This window comes from Tachysurus vachellii, chromosome 19, assembly GCF_030014155.1.
Source record: "Tachysurus vachellii isolate PV-2020 chromosome 19, HZAU_Pvac_v1, whole genome shotgun sequence".
Classification (NCBI taxonomy): Eukaryota; Metazoa; Chordata; class Actinopteri; order Siluriformes; family Bagridae; genus Tachysurus; species Tachysurus vachellii.
Window position 1 is genome coordinate 13851225 of NC_083478.1, and position 19457 is coordinate 13870681.

The 19457-nt window shown below is 38.5% G+C and overlaps 1 protein-coding gene across 4 annotated transcripts in view; it reads left to right on the top strand.

Moving 5' to 3' along the window:
- mtcl2 (microtubule crosslinking factor 2) overlaps positions 1-12801 on the top strand; it is a 46209-nt gene extending 33408 nt beyond the window's left edge. The window contains exons 7-14 of one of the 4 annotated variants that reach the window (XM_060894983.1): positions 589-726; positions 1377-1607; positions 3803-3946; positions 4067-4234; positions 5533-5793; positions 6396-6454; positions 6565-8017; positions 10268-12801. In XM_060894983.1, coding sequence (XP_060750966.1) covers positions 589-726; positions 1377-1607; positions 3803-3946; positions 4067-4234; positions 5533-5793; positions 6396-6454; positions 6565-8017; positions 10268-10420 — 2607 coding nt within the window. In that variant the 3' untranslated portion in view covers positions 10421-12801. Of the gene's footprint in view, positions 1-588; positions 727-1376; positions 1608-3802; positions 3947-4063; positions 4235-5532; positions 5794-6395; positions 6455-6564; positions 8018-10267 lie in introns of all 4 variants that reach the window. The other 3 variants (XM_060894982.1, XM_060894985.1, XM_060894984.1) reach the window with 3 other exon arrangements.
- Positions 12802-19457: the final 6656 nt, after the last annotated feature.

Genomic DNA, 19457 nt, shown 5'->3' on the forward strand with positions numbered 1-19457 from the left:
TAGGTCTTACTATTGAACAACACAGAACTGGAGGACAGTATACTTTCTTTTTCCTTTGAGTATGTTTGATAATGTCCTTATTCTGACAAAATGTTCAGAAAAAAGCTCACAAATAGACATAATATTAAAACAACCAAGCTAATATTTGTCCCTTTACTAGTTTACGGATTGCCCTTTCTTGGAACACTTTTTGTAGATGCTAGCCACTGCATACCAGGGACACCCAACAAGACCCAAGGTTTTGAACTGCTATTCATAATTTGGCCCTTGTCAGAGTTGCTTAGATCCTTGTGCTTGCCCATTTTTCCCGCTTCCAACATGCCAGCTTCCTATCTCTTGACAGGTGCCGTTACAATGAGCTAATCAATGCCATTCATTTTATCTCTCACTGATTTTAATGTTATGGTTGGTTAATGTAACGTCCAGTTGAACATGATGAATGCACAGAAGTTAGGTTTGGCTTAACATATAACTAGTACAACAGTATACAACAAATATGTAGCTAAAGTCTCTATTTAGTCCACAGTAGTACAAATTTCTACATGGTCATCGGTATGTGCACTAAAGGTGCTTTGTTTCCCTTTGTACCTTCTGGAGCAGGTTTGTGAGCTTCAGGCTCAGCTGTGTGAGGCAAAGGAGAAGGCTAAGAAAACTCAGGAGGATCTAGGACTGGAGAATCTAGCTCACCATGATTACACACAGTCCTACTCCCAGAAACTCTCTCAGGTAATTCTAATGCTCAGGCTGCCATATAAAGCACTTGAGCATCACTAGACATACTTAAAAACAATGTTATTATCAGAAGTAATAGGTCAGTACTTATATTAAGTTCTAGAAAAAAGCTCAATTGTTAGAAAAAAAACAATAATGTTTCAAATTGGAAAGTATTAGCATAGCAAAGAGTGCATGCTAGCACAGTTTGGTAAATTATGGAATCTGACTGATCTGATGTAGCACCAAAACATGTTCACATACATAAAGCACTCTGCAGAGATCATCTTCATGTTCAGAAATGGTTTGATTCTCTAGCACGTTCTTCATGTCATGGTTGTTTCACCGATCACTCACACCTTTTTCGTGTTACTCATCATTAGCACTCCTATTTAAGTTCTGGTTTCTGAGTACTTCTTCCTCAAGCTTTTGTCAATGCTGTGCTTGTTGTGTGTGCGTGCCACAGCTTTTTTTTTTTTGCCTTGTATTCATAGTTTATGTATGCATTTTTCTTCACAGTTTTGTTTGTTTGTGTATATGTTGCACTTTATAAAATAAATTATGTGCAGATGAATCTACCTTTGGCTACCAAACCCTAACACTTTACTGGCATTAACTCTGGCATTCTTCTCTTCCTCTCACCTTCTCTGTCTGCTCATTTTCAGCTGCAGGAGGAGCACAAGAAGGTGTTGGTGCAAAGGGATTTTCAGCTGCAAAGCATGAGCCTGCAAACACGGCTGCAGCAGAAATTCTGGAGCCAGGAAAAGAACGTCTTGGTGCAGGAGTCCCAGCAGCTTAAACAGATCCTACTGCTTGTCAGCCTCAAGTTACGTTGGCTGCTCAAGCAGTGGAGGCTTGGCAAGAAGTTTGATGCAGAGGTCAAAGACATGTTGCAGGTACCAAGAGGCATTTTATACAACAATTGCCTGTGTTGAGAGGCACAGTAGGATGGGTTTGTTGCCACCTCAAATCTCTAGGGTTCTAAATCAACATTCCTATGCACTTTGTCTGGATTTTCTGGGTTCTTTCCACCTGAAAAACATGCCAATAGGTGGACTGGCTAAGACGCATAGTAATCTTCCAGATTTACCACAAAGTGGTTACTGAAAGTGAGTGACTGTATTGTCTAAGGTGACCAAAATATGAGAATGAGACATGCTAGGATACATGATAATAAGTAATCTGGCTTTTGAATTTATGACACTTTTTCCAAAATGAATACCTGGCCAGGTTATCTCTCCTGGAGATGAAGAGCTGAGAAGTGACCCCAAATAAAACATTGTGTCCACAATAAAATGAAAGTATGTATTGACTAGTGTGACATATATTAAACACATATATTGGCTTGTGGCTTGACAGGTTTAGAGTTTCTGGAGGTAATCTGAAGCTTCATTTTTCATTTGTATGTAAACAGTCCCCTCTGAAAGTATTGTAAAAGTAAGGCCAATTTTTGCTCATTTGGTTTAAGATCAAAAGATTTTCAGCATTCAGTTTATGATTTTTTTACATCTAGATGTGCTAATTTAGAACATGACACTTTGGTGGCAGAACACCCATTTTTACCTGAACAAAAAAAACAAAAACAGATTGCCTTAAAGTAAATAAAACTAAATAACACTTGATATTTAGTTGCATATACCTTGTTCACAATAAATGCTTCAAGCCTTTGACACAGTGAAATCGCTAAATTATTGGTTTCTTTTTTTTAATTCTTTTTACACAGGCATTTACTTCAGCTTCATTGTTTGTTTTAAAGGGTTTCTCCCCTCAGTCTCTTTCAGGAAATAAAATGCATGCTCAGTTGGGTTAAGGCTGGTGATCGACTCAGCCAATCTAAAGTCCTCTGTTGAGTTGGCAGTATGATTTGTCTGTGTGTTCGAAATTACTCTATTTAAGATTTGATACATTTCCCTATAAATTGTATCCTGCCACCATTAATGACCATCAAACTTATGTTTTCGATCATGCGAGGAACTTTACTTTCTCCACACTTTCTGCCTTTCCATCAGTCTTGCCTCCAGAACTTTTGTGGCACACCTCTGTATTTATTTGAGAATTCCAGTTCCTTCGGATTCTTCCTATTTATGATTTGTTTACATCTCGCGATAGATCAGGTTTGCTTTCAAATTCTTGCATAAGCCAGGCCCAGTGCTTGTGTGTTGGCTCTGACTGATTGATTTATCAGTTTTTTCTGATTTGCTTTTTTCCATAGACAGCTCTCTGATCTTTGTTTGTTTAACCTTTTTTCATCCAGCAAAACCCAGGGACATTCATTACTGTTAGTTGTTTACACATGTTCCAAAATTTTGATCACTTGAAAAATGGGTGGCTTCAAGAACCGGTAGTTTCCAAATTGCTGAACAAATCTAGATGTAAATATCAGGAAATGATGGACGAAAACTGATTTATAGTCTCAGGTTATATCAACATTAATCCAGATAGATTCAAAAAAATATTTTACATATTGTAGTGGACTACTGATAAACATGCTGATAATAAAAACAATGAAAATAATTTGCTTGTATAATGCACTCATGGGACCCATTCAGCTGAAAACAAACAAGATGGTGGACAATGTTGTATTGCAGTTGTATTTGTTGTATTAGTTATGCCACCATTCCCAGTGTACATTTTCACCTACCTACCAAATAATTTGTCCTTGCCATTTGAATAATTTTGGAGGAATCTGCAGGTATGCTAAGTTCAGGTAAGTGGTCTGCAAAATTCAACATCATAATGTATCTTAGTGGTCTGCAAATATGGGTTGGGCCAGGTTGCAGACTTCTCTGAGCATCAATTAAATGAGCAACTCACAAACTCCCTGTCATACTGCTAACTCTTGGAACCATTCATAAAGTCACCCATTCCTGCACATATGAAGTCAGTAACATCTGCACACTATTCTGGCTACAGCCTTGGGGCAGCCTTTAATAAGGTTTTAGTTGTTTGAGTCATTTCTGATAAAGAAACACTATGTTGTAGAGCTGTATCGACCTTTTATGGGTTCTTTCAGAGAGATAATATAAGAACCTTAAGAGTTTAAAATGAAATATTTTTTCTAAAGGTTTGGGTATTGTATATGCCTCTTCAGATTAATAGTATTAAGGAGCTTCACCACCCTCTGGAGGACGATGGTGTTGCCCCTCACCACGGAGACAATAAGATGGCAGCCTCCAAGGAACAGCCACTAAGTCCCACAAAGAAAGATCGCAGCCTTAGTGATAATAACCTTCAGGTAGGTTAATGAGGTTTGAGCAACTGGGTGCAGATACATTACGAGCTGAAACCATGAATGCAAATGAAATTTTACGATAAATGATCTCTAATATTTCTTACTATCCTTCACTTCCAGCAGGCTAGTGGTTTGAGAACGACTTTGTCTGACCTGAAGGTGGCTCTGCAGGAACTGAGCACTGAGCTGCGAGAGGAGCGCCAGAGCTCTCAGGAGCTAACGCAGCAGTTTGCCCGAGCTAAGGCCTCCTGGGAGGTGGAGCGCACTGAGCTCAAAAGTCTCATCACCCAGGTACAGATTTAATAACTGTTTCAGTGACTGAAGTACAGAAATGTGATTTAACATCTGAAGGTTAACATATTTAAAAGGTTGTGAGTCATAGAGCTTAGGCTAATGGTCCACCTAAGACATTTTGTCATCATTGCTGATACCCATTATTAAGATATTTACATTGAGTTGACTAGGTGAATTAATGGCCTTGCATTTAATAAATCCTATAAATCTGCTGCACATTCGGCTAGATTTCACTGTATGGAGGAGGCAGAGTATATAATATATCAATTAATTAATAGTAAATATTTATTTGTTTATGTCATGACTAATCCCTGTGGTTATCAGTTTATCCAGTAAAAACATGAAACCCAACGACTATTGAATCTTGAGCGGGGTTCCTAAAAATCCTATACATTTTATATTTGGAATTTGGGTTAAGGATATTTAAAAAAGAGATCTACAACATCCCAGCACTCACATTTTGTGTCTCTATCACTGCAGCAAATGTTAATTGATATAAGCACGGACTCTCTTTAGTTTCCCTTTTTCTGTCACTCCTTACCCTCCATACTCCTTTTGTTATATGGTGTGTGTGTGTGTGTACACATTAATAAAAAGCACACCGTGGCATCTTTCAGCTGGAACTAGTTTAAAAGTGAGTGCCAAGCACCTCAGCAGCACTGGAAACATGCCATTGTTCCACTAGCTTCTCTGCTACTCCACCCTATGTCTGGCTTTCCCCATAGTTCTTTGTAAAACACAAGGTTTGGAGAAAGGGGCATAGGTTTGCTAAAAATGAAATTCTCCAGTAACATTGCACAATAAAGCCCATTAGTCTTTGGGGGATATGACAAAATCCACTCCCACCTGACTCTAATTATGTAATCATCTTATGGGTTGCCAGGTTTCTCTGGGGATTTATTTGGCAGACAATTGCTGGGGTGTGTGATTTATAATCTTCCCAGAGGGATAGGTTTTAATTCCTGATCAGATAAAAAGTGTGCTTTGATGCTCAACATATGAGAAACCCCCCAAAACATGGACTCAAACAAAAAATGGATATGTTTTAAATGTCTTGATTTAATTAAGAATATTAGAATATTTGGATTATATATATATATATATGTATGTATGTATGTATGTATGTATGTATGTATGTATATGTGTATATATATATATATTATATATATATATATATATATATATATATATATATATATATATATATATATATATATATATATATATATATATATAGTTTTGTTTGCTCAGTACTTTTCCACCATCATAGTTTTGTCTCTCCATACACTTTTCAGCTGGAAGGGAAGGCAGGGAAGATGTCTGCAACTGGTACTGACACTGATCCTCCAGATCTGAAGGCAGCTTTGAAGAGAGAGTGTGAAGAGCACAAACACCTGCTGGCAGACTCCTATGCTGCAGTGATGGATCTGACCAAGCAGTTACAGATAAGTGAGAGAAACTGGAGCAGGGAGAAGCTGGAGCTTCTGGAACATTTCAATCAGGAGAGGAACCAGTGGGAGCAGAGGCTTCTTGATGCCCAGAGCAAGGTAACACAGGTCAGAGCAAGGGCACACTTATGTCACTGGTCATAACAGTTAATATAAAAGGGCCCTTGACTAAATGCCTTGACTTAATATATAAGGGATGCCTTGACTAAATGCCTTGACTTAATATATAAGGGATGCCTTGACTAAATGCCATCTTTATCTGAACATGTTTATCTATTATTTAAAAAGATCATTGCAACAGTAACATTCTTGTTGAACAATTTAAAAAATTACACACAGATTGTAGTGCTGTTGCATCATTTACTTGTGACTACGGGGGTCCATGTTGCTTCTGGATGACCGTAGTAATATTTAGCAACATTCTGTGTTTGCTGAGTCTGCCCAGAATTGTTTATAAGAGAAAAAATAGCTAAACCTTTCCATTGGTGCTTTCAAGATTCAAGCTTCTTTAAGAGACATTATTTTAAGTTTAACATACACCCATGTACCTGTTAAGCAGATTTATTATGTGGAAATTTACTTTTCATTATCCCCATGAGTATATTAAGAGCATACCTCATGAAGTAATATAAACAGTGTGATCTTTGAATGACTGACAAATGAAATGAAAATGAAATAAGCATGCTCAAACAAAATTTGTTGCTTTTTAGTCTCCCAGTGCCAAGGGAACATCTACAGATGCAACGACAAATGAAACAACCTTGCAAAGGTAATATTACTAATAATTTGTGACCCTGTGATACATTATAGTTCTCATTTTTGGCATCACATTTTCATCTGTTTCTTCTCTGTCTGTTTAATCCTGCTTCTTCTCTGCAGAACCCAACTAATTTCGTCATTGTCAGACCTTGAGAGTTTGCTGGACGTCAGTTCTTTCCTTCCAGATCATGAGGTCAATGGAATTGCTGAGGTGAAGGCTGGAAAGCACCAATTTAACGATCTTGTAACCCGCACAGACCTTAGAGACCTCAACCAGAAGAACTGGAAGTATCTAAGTAGTGAGTCGGCTTCTCTGGCGAAGACTGAGCCTTTTAAAACCTGGGACTGCCCCAGCACTGACATTCCAGAGCTAAAGCTGAGTATGGAGCATGTGCAAAGGAGTTACACTGCCCCAGACAAAACAGGTATCCGAATATACTACAGCCCTCCAACTGTCCGGAGGATGGAAAGGAAGGTCAAGGATCTGAGCTCAAATGACACCCAGCTGGGACAACAATTTTTCAATGCACCTAACTCAGACCAAGCAATACTGCCTCCAACAACACAAACTTCACCTTCACACTTGTCAGCCTCATATGAGCAGTGGCTAAGTTCACTATCCCAACAGCATAGAGACCTACTTGAGGGCAGGACAGGCAGCTCTGGGGCCCTCCACACCCTTGAGATTTCTGCAAATCTGAGTGATGACATGAAGGAGATGACCAATTGTGTGCGGCAGGCCATTCGTTCTAGCTCTCTTGAGAGGAAATCCAGCAAAGATGCAGGAAGTCAGACTGTGGGCTTCACCAGCACAGGAACACAGACAGCTAAATTTGTCAGCGTGGGCCTGCAGACGGAGAGTCCAGCCTCCTCAACCTCCCGAGGAGCAGGATTTCATGGGAAGATATGGTCTCCCCGCCCATCCACCTCCCTCACTTCAGCACGATCACGCCAGATCTCCTCATCACTGGAGAAGGTGCACGGTCGCATTGACCGACCCTGCTGCTCACCAAAATATGGCTCACCCAAGCTCACAAGAAGGGTCTCTGCTTCATCTTCATCCTCCAAGCTGGAGACATCTTCCACCTCCTCAAGAGATCGGAGCATGTGGAATCTGCCAAACCGTAGCATTGCCCAGAGCGGATCTGCATGGGCTCGGTCCACCACGACCCGTGATAGTCCCGTACTCAGTGGCCTCAATGATGGACTATCCAGCCTCTTCAGCGTTGTGGAGCATACCTCCAGCATGGAGTCACTCTGTAGGGGTGACACATGCCCTGGAAGACAAGCTGCTGGCAAGCCATCTTGTCCCAGTGTCGGCATTATCCTTGGTGATTCTGGCACTCAGAAGTATGGCATTGTGCAGGAGTTCTTTCAAAATGTGTGTGTGCAGACACTGTCAGGAGAGAAGACTGGAGCCATAGATGAGCCCAAGCCTGAGTGTCTTACTGGTGCTCTGATGGGAACAGACAGTGTCACTAAGATTGTCAATAGGAGGTTCATGAGACAGACATTGCGGGATGAAGCAGTAGTCAGTGGGAAGGAGTCTGCTGCAAGCGCCAGTAGCCCAGAGGTGAGGATTGACAAAATAAGTAGAATTTCACCATGTCCAAAATAATTTCTGAAATTAAGTCCATAAACACATTTTTTTATATATTTTTTTTCTTGAATTCTTTCCACCGAATCCCTAATTTAAAGCTAAAGCTACCTGTACTAAGGTCTTTAGATTTAGAAGATACTAGATCAAGGTTATGGTATTTTCCTCTACAGACAGCAAATGCTAAATACTGTAAACATAAAAATTAACAATTAAACATTATGCAAATGTAAGTTTAGGAGTCAATGAAATTATATCATTTCAAGTGGATGATGTTGTCGTTTACATTAATTAGTCTTCTTATGCATAAAGTGACACACTTAGAAGTGTGTAGGATCTAGATATTTTCTAGAATTGACTGGACATTGTCCGACAATGGCTTCTGGTCAAATTGGATATCACCCAAAAATATCTACTTACATTCAGGAAGAGAATCACATTTAATGTAGTCATATTATCACTCTCCACACAGCTATCCAATCTATAAGAGTTAATGATAAGAGAGGAAAACATCTTAGAAAATGTGTAAAGGTGATATGGAGAGATAATAAGCAATGAATAGTAAACACATAGCAAAGCTTTACTGAATGATTGCTACATTTTAGATCAGTATTTCAGCTCCATTGCATAACCAAATACAGTATCTCACAGAAGTGAGTACACCCCTCACATTTTCGTAAATATTTTATAATATCTTTTCATGTGATAACACTGAAGAAATGACACTTTGTACAATGTCCCCTCAAAACAACTCAACACACAGCCATGTAATTTCTAAACCGCTGGCCACAAAAGTGAGTACATCCAAATGTCCAAAAAAAAATATGTCCAAATTGGGACCAAAGTGTCAATATTTTGTGTGGCCACCATTATTTTCCAGCACTGCCTTGGGCATGGAGTCACAGGTTGCCACTGGAGTCCTCTTCCACTCCTCCATGATGACATCACGGAGCTGGTGGATGTTAGAGACCTTGCGCTCCTCCACCTTCCATTTGAGGATGCACCACAGAAGCTCAAAAGGGTTTAGGTTTGGAGACATGCTTAGCCAGTCCATCACCTTTACCCTCAGCTCCTTTAGCAAGGCAGTGGTCGTCCTGGAGGTGTGTTTGGGGTCGTTATCATGTTGGAATACTGCCCTGTGGCCCAGTCTAAAAAGGGAGGAGATCATGCTCTGCTCTATATCACAGTACATTTTGTCATTAATGGTTCCCTCAGTGAACTGTAGCTCCCAAGTGCCGGCAGCACTAATGCAGCCCCAGACCATGACACTCCCACCATCGTGCTTGACTGTAGGCAAGACACACTTGTCTTTGTATCCCTTCACCTGGTTGCCGCCACACACGCTTGACAACATCTAACCCAAATAAGTTTATATTGGTCTCATCAGACCACAGGACATGATTCCTATAATCCATGTCCTTAGTCCGCTTGTCTTCAGCAAACTGTTTGCAGGCTTTCTTGTGCATCATCTTTAGAAGAGGCTTCCTTCTGGGACGAAAGCCATGCAGACCAATTTGATGCAGTGTACGGCGTGTGGAGCACGGACAGGCTGACCCCCCACCCCTTCAACCTCTGCAGCAATGCTGGCAGCATTCATACATCTATTTCCCAAACACAAACTTTGGATATGACGCTGACCATGTGCACTCCACTTTTTTGGTTGACCATGGCGAGGCCTGTTCTGCGTCTTGGCAATCTTCCTATAGCCTATGATATCTTTATGTAGTGCAACAATTCTTTTTTTCAGAACATCTGAGAGTTCTTTGACATGAGGTGCCATGTTAAACTTCCAGTGAGCAGTATGAGAGAGTGAGAGCGATAACACCAACTTTAACACACCTGATTCCTATTCATACCTGAGAGAAAATGGCTAATTTGGCCCAATTTGTTAATTGGTGTACTCACTTTTCTGACCAGCGGTTTAGACATTAATGATGTTGTGCTATTTGGAGGGAACAACAAATTTACACTGTTACACAAGCTGTACACTCACTACTTTATACTGTAGCAAAGTGTCATTTCTTCAGTAAAGTGGCTATTAGTGCATGTGTTGGGAATAACATAGCTGAATTTTGATATAACATAACTGATATGTTATATGTATGATGACATATAACTCATATATTGACTCCTAAAAATGTTAACTGTGTATTTAGGTACTGAGTATAATTCAGTCTTTATTTGTTTAACATTTTAATGTAAATTTGTAATGTAATTTCTTCTTAGGATTCATCTTGTGACTGCAAATCACAGTCCCCCACCTCTTGTCTTGCTCGCACGTCTCGCTCCACTGTTCATGGAGCCCATAGCCAGTGCAAGCACCGTGTTCAGGAGACTGCCTTGGGAAATGAGGAGAGATTGGATGTCAGCAATGAGTGATGGAAAAGAGGACAAGGCTTCTATCACTACTTTAAAACAAACGTGCAGATACTGCCACACATACCACCGTGTAAATGCATTGCCATGTATAAACTTGCACATAAGCAAGCATACAAAGCCACAGTAGAATACATGTCTGGGCAGTTCCAAAAACCTTTGATTAACACAAGGACTGATGCCAAGAAATATCTTTCAGCCAGCCTGACCTCCCTTTTATGGTCAACATTCTATACACCTATTCAACCAGCAGGACAGCTCAATTCTGCCATCATAATGAACTGACCTTTGGACAAACATAGGCTCAAATGTCTGTGTATAACATGGGATGATATGCCGTGTAACAAGTAAAATAAAAACATGTAGAATTAAGTTAAAACCTGACAGTGACTGCTTGTGTTTTAAACTGCTCAAATCCTATTTGGATTTAATGTATTTACAAATTTGCTTTCTAAAGATTTAGATAATAAAGGCCTCAAGCAGACATCTACAGCCTTTAATTTCATCGCCATAATCACAAACAAAAATGCCTCCATTGTTTAAATCTTACAGTTTATGAATCTCATTCATCATGTTACACTGGGGAGCTTATTTAAAGCCATTATTTGTATTTTTGCTGTGTTACTGTAAAATGACTAATATGTGTGACAGACTGAAAGTGTCTATTTAGAACACATGACCAAACTCATTTTAGTGGGACCATTAAAAAAAGGCACTGGTTAACAAGGATTTTCTAAAATGACAATTTACTTTAATGGAGATGTCACTCATTGTGATTACCTGAGAATGTCATTGTCATTAGAACCCTTTTCAACCTATCAGTCTGAAGTCTAAATCAACATTAACTATTATGAAGCCATGGAAGGAGTTTCTTACTTTTGGACACACATTTCCCCACATTAAACTATGTATTTATAACTGTCTATGTATGGTGCTATACAAATTAAAATCTTTATCATGTATTATGTTATTTGTAGAGAAGTGACATTTCAGCCTTTAGCTGAATGAAAGTGACTGCTAGTTATAAAATTGCTCATATTTGGATCTAGTTGACTGATAAATGATGCAGTCAGCATTAAACACTGTATAAGATGTAGAATGATAACGATCAGAGCTCTGCCCACCCACACAGTTCTGCTGTAGCCCACCAATTTTTCACACACACAGATCAGAGCCTCTCTAATGGCAAGGCAGTATGGTCAGGTTCCTTTGAATGTGTCCTGCCAGTCTCTGCCTCAGGTCCTTAATAAATAGGGCATTAATGGTGAGCCACTTTTTTCATCACCATTAACTATGGTACTGTTCACATTTTCTGCCATCAAATGTCATTACTGGTCTTTTAAGACTTAAATACATTATACCTCTTGCTGCTACCTCCTTTCTGCATTTTCAGTCAAACTCCAGTTCATTTGTTTTTTGTTTGTTTTGAAGGTCTCAAATGTGCCTTTGTTTCTTTTCAAAGAAATTCAGATGTTCCTTCACTATTAGTCAGTGAGGAGCTGCATGCAGTGAACAAATAGATTTCATGAAGCCAAGTCTATGCTCCAAACTCTGGTAGCAGCCATGACCCACTGAACAATTTCCCAACAATTAACAACTCTGTTTTTGGTCACTGACCGTTTGATTATAACTATTCATGATTGCATAAATAATTTTCCTCAGTGTGCATTGTGTATGTTGTGCTTGGTTTAAATGATTCCTAAAATGCACATAGACTCACGGGGGAGGACTCGAGCTCAAATGCTTTGGCTACCATACAGACATGAACTCCAGCCAAGTTCTTTAAAACATTGTCCACAAGATTCTTCAAAGCAAATCTAATGGAACAACTTCCACCCATATAATTTGAGTAAATTACTTCCAAACAATTACACAAATTGTCCCATTTCAATACAAATACATGGTTTGCAAGGTCAAAAGAACTGATTCATCTCAAACAAGCCCTTAATCATCTTCTCTTATCATTCCACATCCACCTCCCATAACATCCAGCAATACCTAAATGACATAGTAGCTTAATACCATTTTGTAAATTATTGAGAATGCATGTATATTTTGTTTTTTTTCCTCTTTGTAAACATTTATTAAATAAGTGAGAAAAAACACTCTTTAATATTGTAACCTTAAACATACTGTACATATACAATTTATACTCTTTCTATCTTAGTCTAGTCTAGAAAGTGGCTTGAACTTCAGAGCTCATGACCTCCCCTTTAAGAAAACAAGAATCTCTTTTTATTGTGTAAGTAGCTTTATTCTGGGGAAGGAATATGCCACAATAAAACTGAAATTGTTTTTGCCTGGGGAAGGATTGCTTTTCTTGTTGCATCAAATAATACTTTCCTGTTTGTTACAATTCACAAATAAATGTTTGTTGAAAAATGTCTCCGTTTCGATGACAGTTTTTTAAATGTATTTTTTTGTTTGACCTTATCTTTTATTACTAGCTTAAATATAGATAGTATATAGTAGGGTCCAAAAACTTTTCTTTTAAATGGAAATTATTAAAAAAGATTATTAATATTTTTACTGCATTATTGCTGGTAATATTCATTATTAAAAAAAAGTATTATAAAAGAAGGCAAAGCAAGCACTTCACCAGTGGATTGTTAGTTTTGTTTCTCAAAATCTTGCAAGCTTGACCTTGAAGCCTATTTTCATAATGGTGTACATTTAGCACCCTTATTTCCCAGTCTTACTTCCAGGCCCAGATGTGTTCTAGTGGCTGATTTGAGCAGCTGCAAGCAGATATGATGAAATAGCGTGCAACACATGCTGACAAAGGGTGACGGAACTAGGGAAAAGAGGAAGGTAGGATTCATTAAAAAAAAATAAAAAAGCAGCAAGAAGCATGTCTAGAGATAGTCTCTGTCTTTGGTGCAAGAGGATACAGTATCCAGTGTGGTGTTTCAGTCTGATCTCAAGGTATTTCTCTGTCAATCCCACTGATCACTTGCCAGCATGCTCAAGATGAAGCATTAAATTTGTACAGTATAATAATTAAACCATCATGTACTAGATGTGTCTACATCACTGTAACACTGGCAATGTGTGTGTGTGTGAGAGAGAGAGAGAGAGAGAGAGAAAAGAGAGGGAGAGAGCGAGAGAGAGAGATCATGCCAAGGGAGGAGGAGCATGTGCGAGTGTTGGGTTCACTTCCTGGGAACATCCGCGATTCTTCCATGAGACATTTTTTCCTCTGACTCATTTGTCACTTTTTTCCCCTCAAATATATACAAGTTTATATTTAAATCTCAGCATGTGCATCACAGGATGTGACCTAACACTGATTACATTCAAAGTGAACTCCACCATTGCTACAATCTAGGATCGGAAAAAGGTGGTTTTCAGCTCTGTATCAGAGAGCAGTTGGGGAAGTAGAGATAAAGAGGAAAAAGAAATTTAATACACATAAAGTCACAAAATCACACTCAACTAAATGAATATACGCAAGATAAATTATCAGAAATCTATGTGTGTGTGTTTGTGTAGTATCAGCGACCACTTACTGTATATACTTCCACTAACCACTTCCAGTTGACTATTTGTCCAGTGTCACCCAAATAAGGATGGGTTCCCTTCTGAGTCTGGTTCCTCTTAAGGTTTCTTCCACATATAATCTCAGGGAGTTTTTCCTTGCCATTGTCACCTCAGGCTTGCTCATAAGGGATAATGTTTATCATGTTAGAGATAAATAGTAACTAAATTTAAAAAATGTAATTGAAAAATTCAATAGAATATTATACACTCTACACAACAATGGACTCCAAAGAGATTCTTAATATCCTAATGTAAAAAATGTCTTTGTATCATTATATCATTTTCTTTCTCTTCTGTTTCCATACTTCTGTAAAGCTGCTTTGGGACAATGGGAATTGTTAAAAGCGCTGTACAAATAAATTGAATTTGAATTTGAAATTGAATTACTCTGGCATGCTACATCATGCTAAGAATCACAACACCAGCATGTGGATGTGCTACAAATGGAGGAAACGGCCTAGCTAGCCAGCAGTAGCACAAATTAAGAATGAAACAGCCTGCGTACAGCCAGGCTGTATAAATATAATTTCACTTTCAATCTTGTTTCAATTATGCTGCCAAGTTTTAAATGAAAGGAAGGGTGTGCATTTCCTGTGAGTCCCGGTAAAAACATTAACATGTTGATGAGCATTATTGTCAAACCCAAACTTGAATGCTTTGTAATAGCTGAACACCATGGCACAGATAAGCAAAGCCTGATTCAACTGCAGACTGTTAATTAACAAACCAATCAGATGTCTATCCAAGAGACTTTTTTAAGTTTAAAGGTCAAAAGTTAACATATAGCCTTTTTTGTGAAAGATGAAAAAGGGGTAAGGAGGACAATGGAAAGCACTGTACCTTACACACATACGCACACATGGTGCAGGGTGTAGAACATATGTACATGGTTCAGTAAATTACTGTGTCATTCAGAGGCTCTCTAAGGCCTTATTGATTTAACTACAGCAGACAGTGACTCTAAAACTGCTGAAACAAATAAAACACATGCACAGATACAGCAAGGCATTTAGCACTGTGTGCACAAATTCACAAATTCCCTACACACAGCCATCACATATACACCCACTGACCCACCCTGAAGAAGAGCCATGATTCATCTAAAGACAGTCAGGTTATAGGAGCTAGTAAAATAATTAACTGTAGAATTAACCGTAGATTAAAATAATAACCAGTAGATGTTTTAGAAACTGAGCTTTAATAGAAACAATCTGACAATGTGATAAAATACATTGTATATTCAATTGTATTATACCACATGAGGTGATCATTTGCTTTTAGAGTGTTTCAATATCAACACTGTCTACAATGGTCTACACACGGTTTACTTATATTTTTGCATATAAGCTCATTTTTGAAATTGTCATGATAACTTTTGTTTTTTTTTCTGCTAATTTGTAAAGTGAATGGCTCACATAGTTCATAATTCAACACTGCCGCCCATGGATGGGCCTCTCGAATAACTGAACCAAAGCTCAATCCCTCTAGTCTCCTTTTCCATCCCTCTCTGTTTCCATGGAAACTGTTGTCAACGTGGAGAGAGCAACGTGGCCGGATGTGGTAATTGATATTTCCCAGCATACAGTGCTGCTGATGGAGAGACTCCCACTGGGTGGTCCAGCATAACAATGAGTTCAATGAGTTGAGACTCATAATAATTGTCACTGGTTACCAATACAGATGGCTTTATTTATAAAAGATTGAGATCATACATTATTTCCTGCTATAAATTTACATTAGTGTATGCTTGACTCTGGATCTACATGGCAGCCATGCAAATAAAATAATATATTCATCTTACATACTATTAGTCATAATAGTGAATACTCATATTATTCATAATATATGAATACTATGAATTTTCAAAAGCTAAACCACCATTAAAACTACTAAAATCTAGTATATGATTTTAAAATGTTCCTGTTACAGTTACTCTTACTGTTAATCCTTGCTATTTAACCTAGATTAAAATAAACATCTAAAATAAAACTAAAATAAAAAAATTTACCAACTTTGTTCTTGAACAGTGTATTAAAGAGATACAAAACCTATTAAAGAAGCGTTAGAACTTTGAGAACTTCCGTTACTCTAGAGATTTTGTGACTTTGACGGGTCACTGGGACTCGGATTAGTCCTGCAAAACGAAAGAGAATTCAGTGAAATCTTCATGGTCATATGACCAATGTTCCTCTTGAATCACATTACCAGTATATATACCAGACTAATCATACATTATATATTTATATGGAGTCACAAAGAAGCTGTAATGAAAAATTTAGTTGTTGACAAAATCAAGCCAAAATTCATCCAATGTCTTTGAGCAGATTTTTATATTTTGCCAGCTATGAATTTTGTCCATTAGTTATGGACTGACATGTCTTTTTTGTATTTAACCTCTAAAGTGGGGTTTTAATGTGGGTGAAGCAAAATGTTTAAATGTTGCATATAATGTTGCATATAATGAACAATCTGTTATTGTCCAGCAGAATATTGTTCTTTAAGTAATTCAATACAATATATATTCAATGCCTGACTTCCAGGTATGTTAACTGCATAGGTTCAATTATTGGTGGCAGTTGCACAAACCACCAGCTGATCACCACTGCCCTTACCATGTGAGGATGGATGGACTGGTGCCTGAAGGACCATACCCCAATCCAGCAAAGTCTTGGTTCAAGAACTGAGTGCCAAGGAGTTTAGTAGCACTAAGGAAGTTGCCACTAGGCACCTAGCCATGAACAAGACATCAGCGAGTGAAAAGAGTACCTCAATTGTCCTGGTCCCAAAACAGGATGGGTACCTTAAGACTGTTCATGGATTACAGAAACCTGCCTACCTGATGCCACAAAGATTGGTAGAGCCCAGCAAATCGGGCATACAAGACCTCTGTTAGGGCTACTGGTAGGTATCATCCAGCGCCAATAATCTGAGACTATTAGTGACTAAGACTACTGAAGACTACTTAGATGATTTTATTATCAACAGTGGCACATGGAATGGCCACTTTCAGTACCAGTGCCCTACGTAGGGTCTATGAGGCAAGACTGAATTAAATATGTTGAAATGTAAGTGGGTAAAGCAAGAGACCTTTTTAATGCTGATATCAGAAGGGGAATGGTAAAGTTTGCAACAGCCCCAAACTTTTCACAAAAAAGAGGCACACAGTTTGACTTGAGCGGAATCAAATCTGAGCTCAAAGTCATGTATAACATGTCAAACTCTCACATACTCACGTAAATGTATAAGTGATCTCCTCACTTTTCTTACCAGAACAGGCCTTTCAGACAGTATGACAGAACTTTATGCGCTTACATGCCGGATGCTAACAATCCCATTGCCTAGCAACATTTTTCGGCTCGTTTTCGGCTCTCAAACAGATAAAAACCTATGCAAGAAACACAATTGGACAAACAAGGCTGTCTTCTTTGGCATCTCTATACATTTGGAAAGAATTGCTCAATAAACAGAAGCAAAAATGACAAATGAATGAGGATGTTGCGGGCAGTGTAATTGGTGTGCTAAATCATACTGACTGATTTATCCCTGGTAGACACGGTGTATACAGTACAGTATCAGGTGTATGCTTAATATAGTGCACTTCCATAGGGTGGTTCAAGACGAACACATCTTTGTAAGACCAAATTAGAGGGTGGGCTGGCATTCTTGGTTTATGTCTTCATTACTTGATATTTGATAAAGTGAATTAATTTAATGTGGTTGGACAACTCTGCTGATCACCCCAAATTAACTACAGCTAGAGTCAGGTGTATTAGTTATACCAAATAGGTGCTAATGATCTTAAATTTTTATATGTAGGTTGAAACACAGCCATTAACTGAAACAGAGACAGCTGTGTAGAAGGCTTAAAACTTGGAGAACAGGCAAAGTCTGCTACTAAGTTGAGGTTGTGGAAGACAGTTTCATGTTGTACACCATGGCAAGACTGAGCAAAACAACATGACACAAGTTAGTTATACTGCATCAGCATGGACTCTCCCAGGCAAAGATTTCAAATCAAAACTATTTAAAAAAACACTACAATACGGGCAATGTTGAGGACCGTAGACACAGTGGTCAGCCATGGAATTAATGCAGTAGGTGAAAGACACATCTTCCTATTGACATCGAAAGATGTCCAGTGATACCATCAGCAAAGAACTAGCAGAAACCTGTGGGACTCCTATACACTGTAGGAAGATGTCTGGCCAGAATTGGTGTTCATGGAAGAATTGTGGTCAAAAATCCATACCTCTGACATAAAGACAAGGCTAACTGACTCAACTATACATGAAAAAATTGGAACTGTGGTGCAGAAAAATGGCAGCAGGTGCTCTGGTCTGGTCTCTGGTGAGTCAAAATTTGAGATATTTGTCTGTAGCAGAAGGCAGGTTGTTTGCCGATGTGATGGAGAGCAATACAATAATGAGTGTCTGCAGGAAACAGTGAATAGGGTGGAGGTGGAGGTTTGGGGCTGCATTTCTGCAAATGGAGAAATGCATTTTTTGCCAATTTGTCCAAGATTATTGGTGTCCTCAGTGCTGGAAAATCTAAGGAAATACTTATCCATCATGCAGTACCATCAAGGGGGCTTCTGATTGGCCCAAGATTTATTCTGCAGCAGGACAATGACTGCAAACATACAGCATAAAAAATGTCATCAATGTCACATGAGGACCTGGAAGTGATGATTTGATCTCCACAGAGCCCTGATTTCAATATCATCAAGTCTGTCTGAGATTACATAAAGAGACAGAAGGATGTGAGGCAGCCTACATGCACAGAAGATCTGTGCTTAGTTCTCCAACAACTTGGAACAACCTACCTGACAATAATTGTGTGCAAGTGACGCTAGAAGAATTGATGCTGATTTCATCAAAGGGTGGCTAACGCACCAAATATTGATTTGATTTGGATTTCTCTTCTGTTTCTTTCTATTTTTGTTGATAAAAATAAATAATTAACACTTCTATTTTTGAAAGTATTCTTACTTTACAGCATTTTTCACACCTGCGTAAAACAGTGCTCTCTCTCTCTCTCTCTCTCTCACACACTCTCTCTCTGTATATATATATATATATATCTATATATATATATATATATATATATATATATATACATACATATATTGGCCTTTACTTTATATATATATAGTATAAATGCTTGTCAAATTCCAAAAGAATAATTATAGAAGTAGTGGCACCACTCAGGAGAAATAAAAAAGACTGTTGGAAGAAGTGATCATGAAGAATAAAGTCATTAGCCATTAGGACTTTGAGTACCCACACAATGTATGAATGGTGTGTAGGCTGTGCTGCAATTGTCTGTGGTTTTGAGAGCCTTGGCAATTTGAGCATCCCACACAGGTGCTTTATGCATGATCACAGGGATTGTACGTTTTAATGACCTTTAAGATGCATAGCCTGGGTTTTGATGTTAACATAAATGAAGATTCAGGAGAGCAGAAGGGAAGTAACACTTAATTCCATATTCAGAAGTAGTA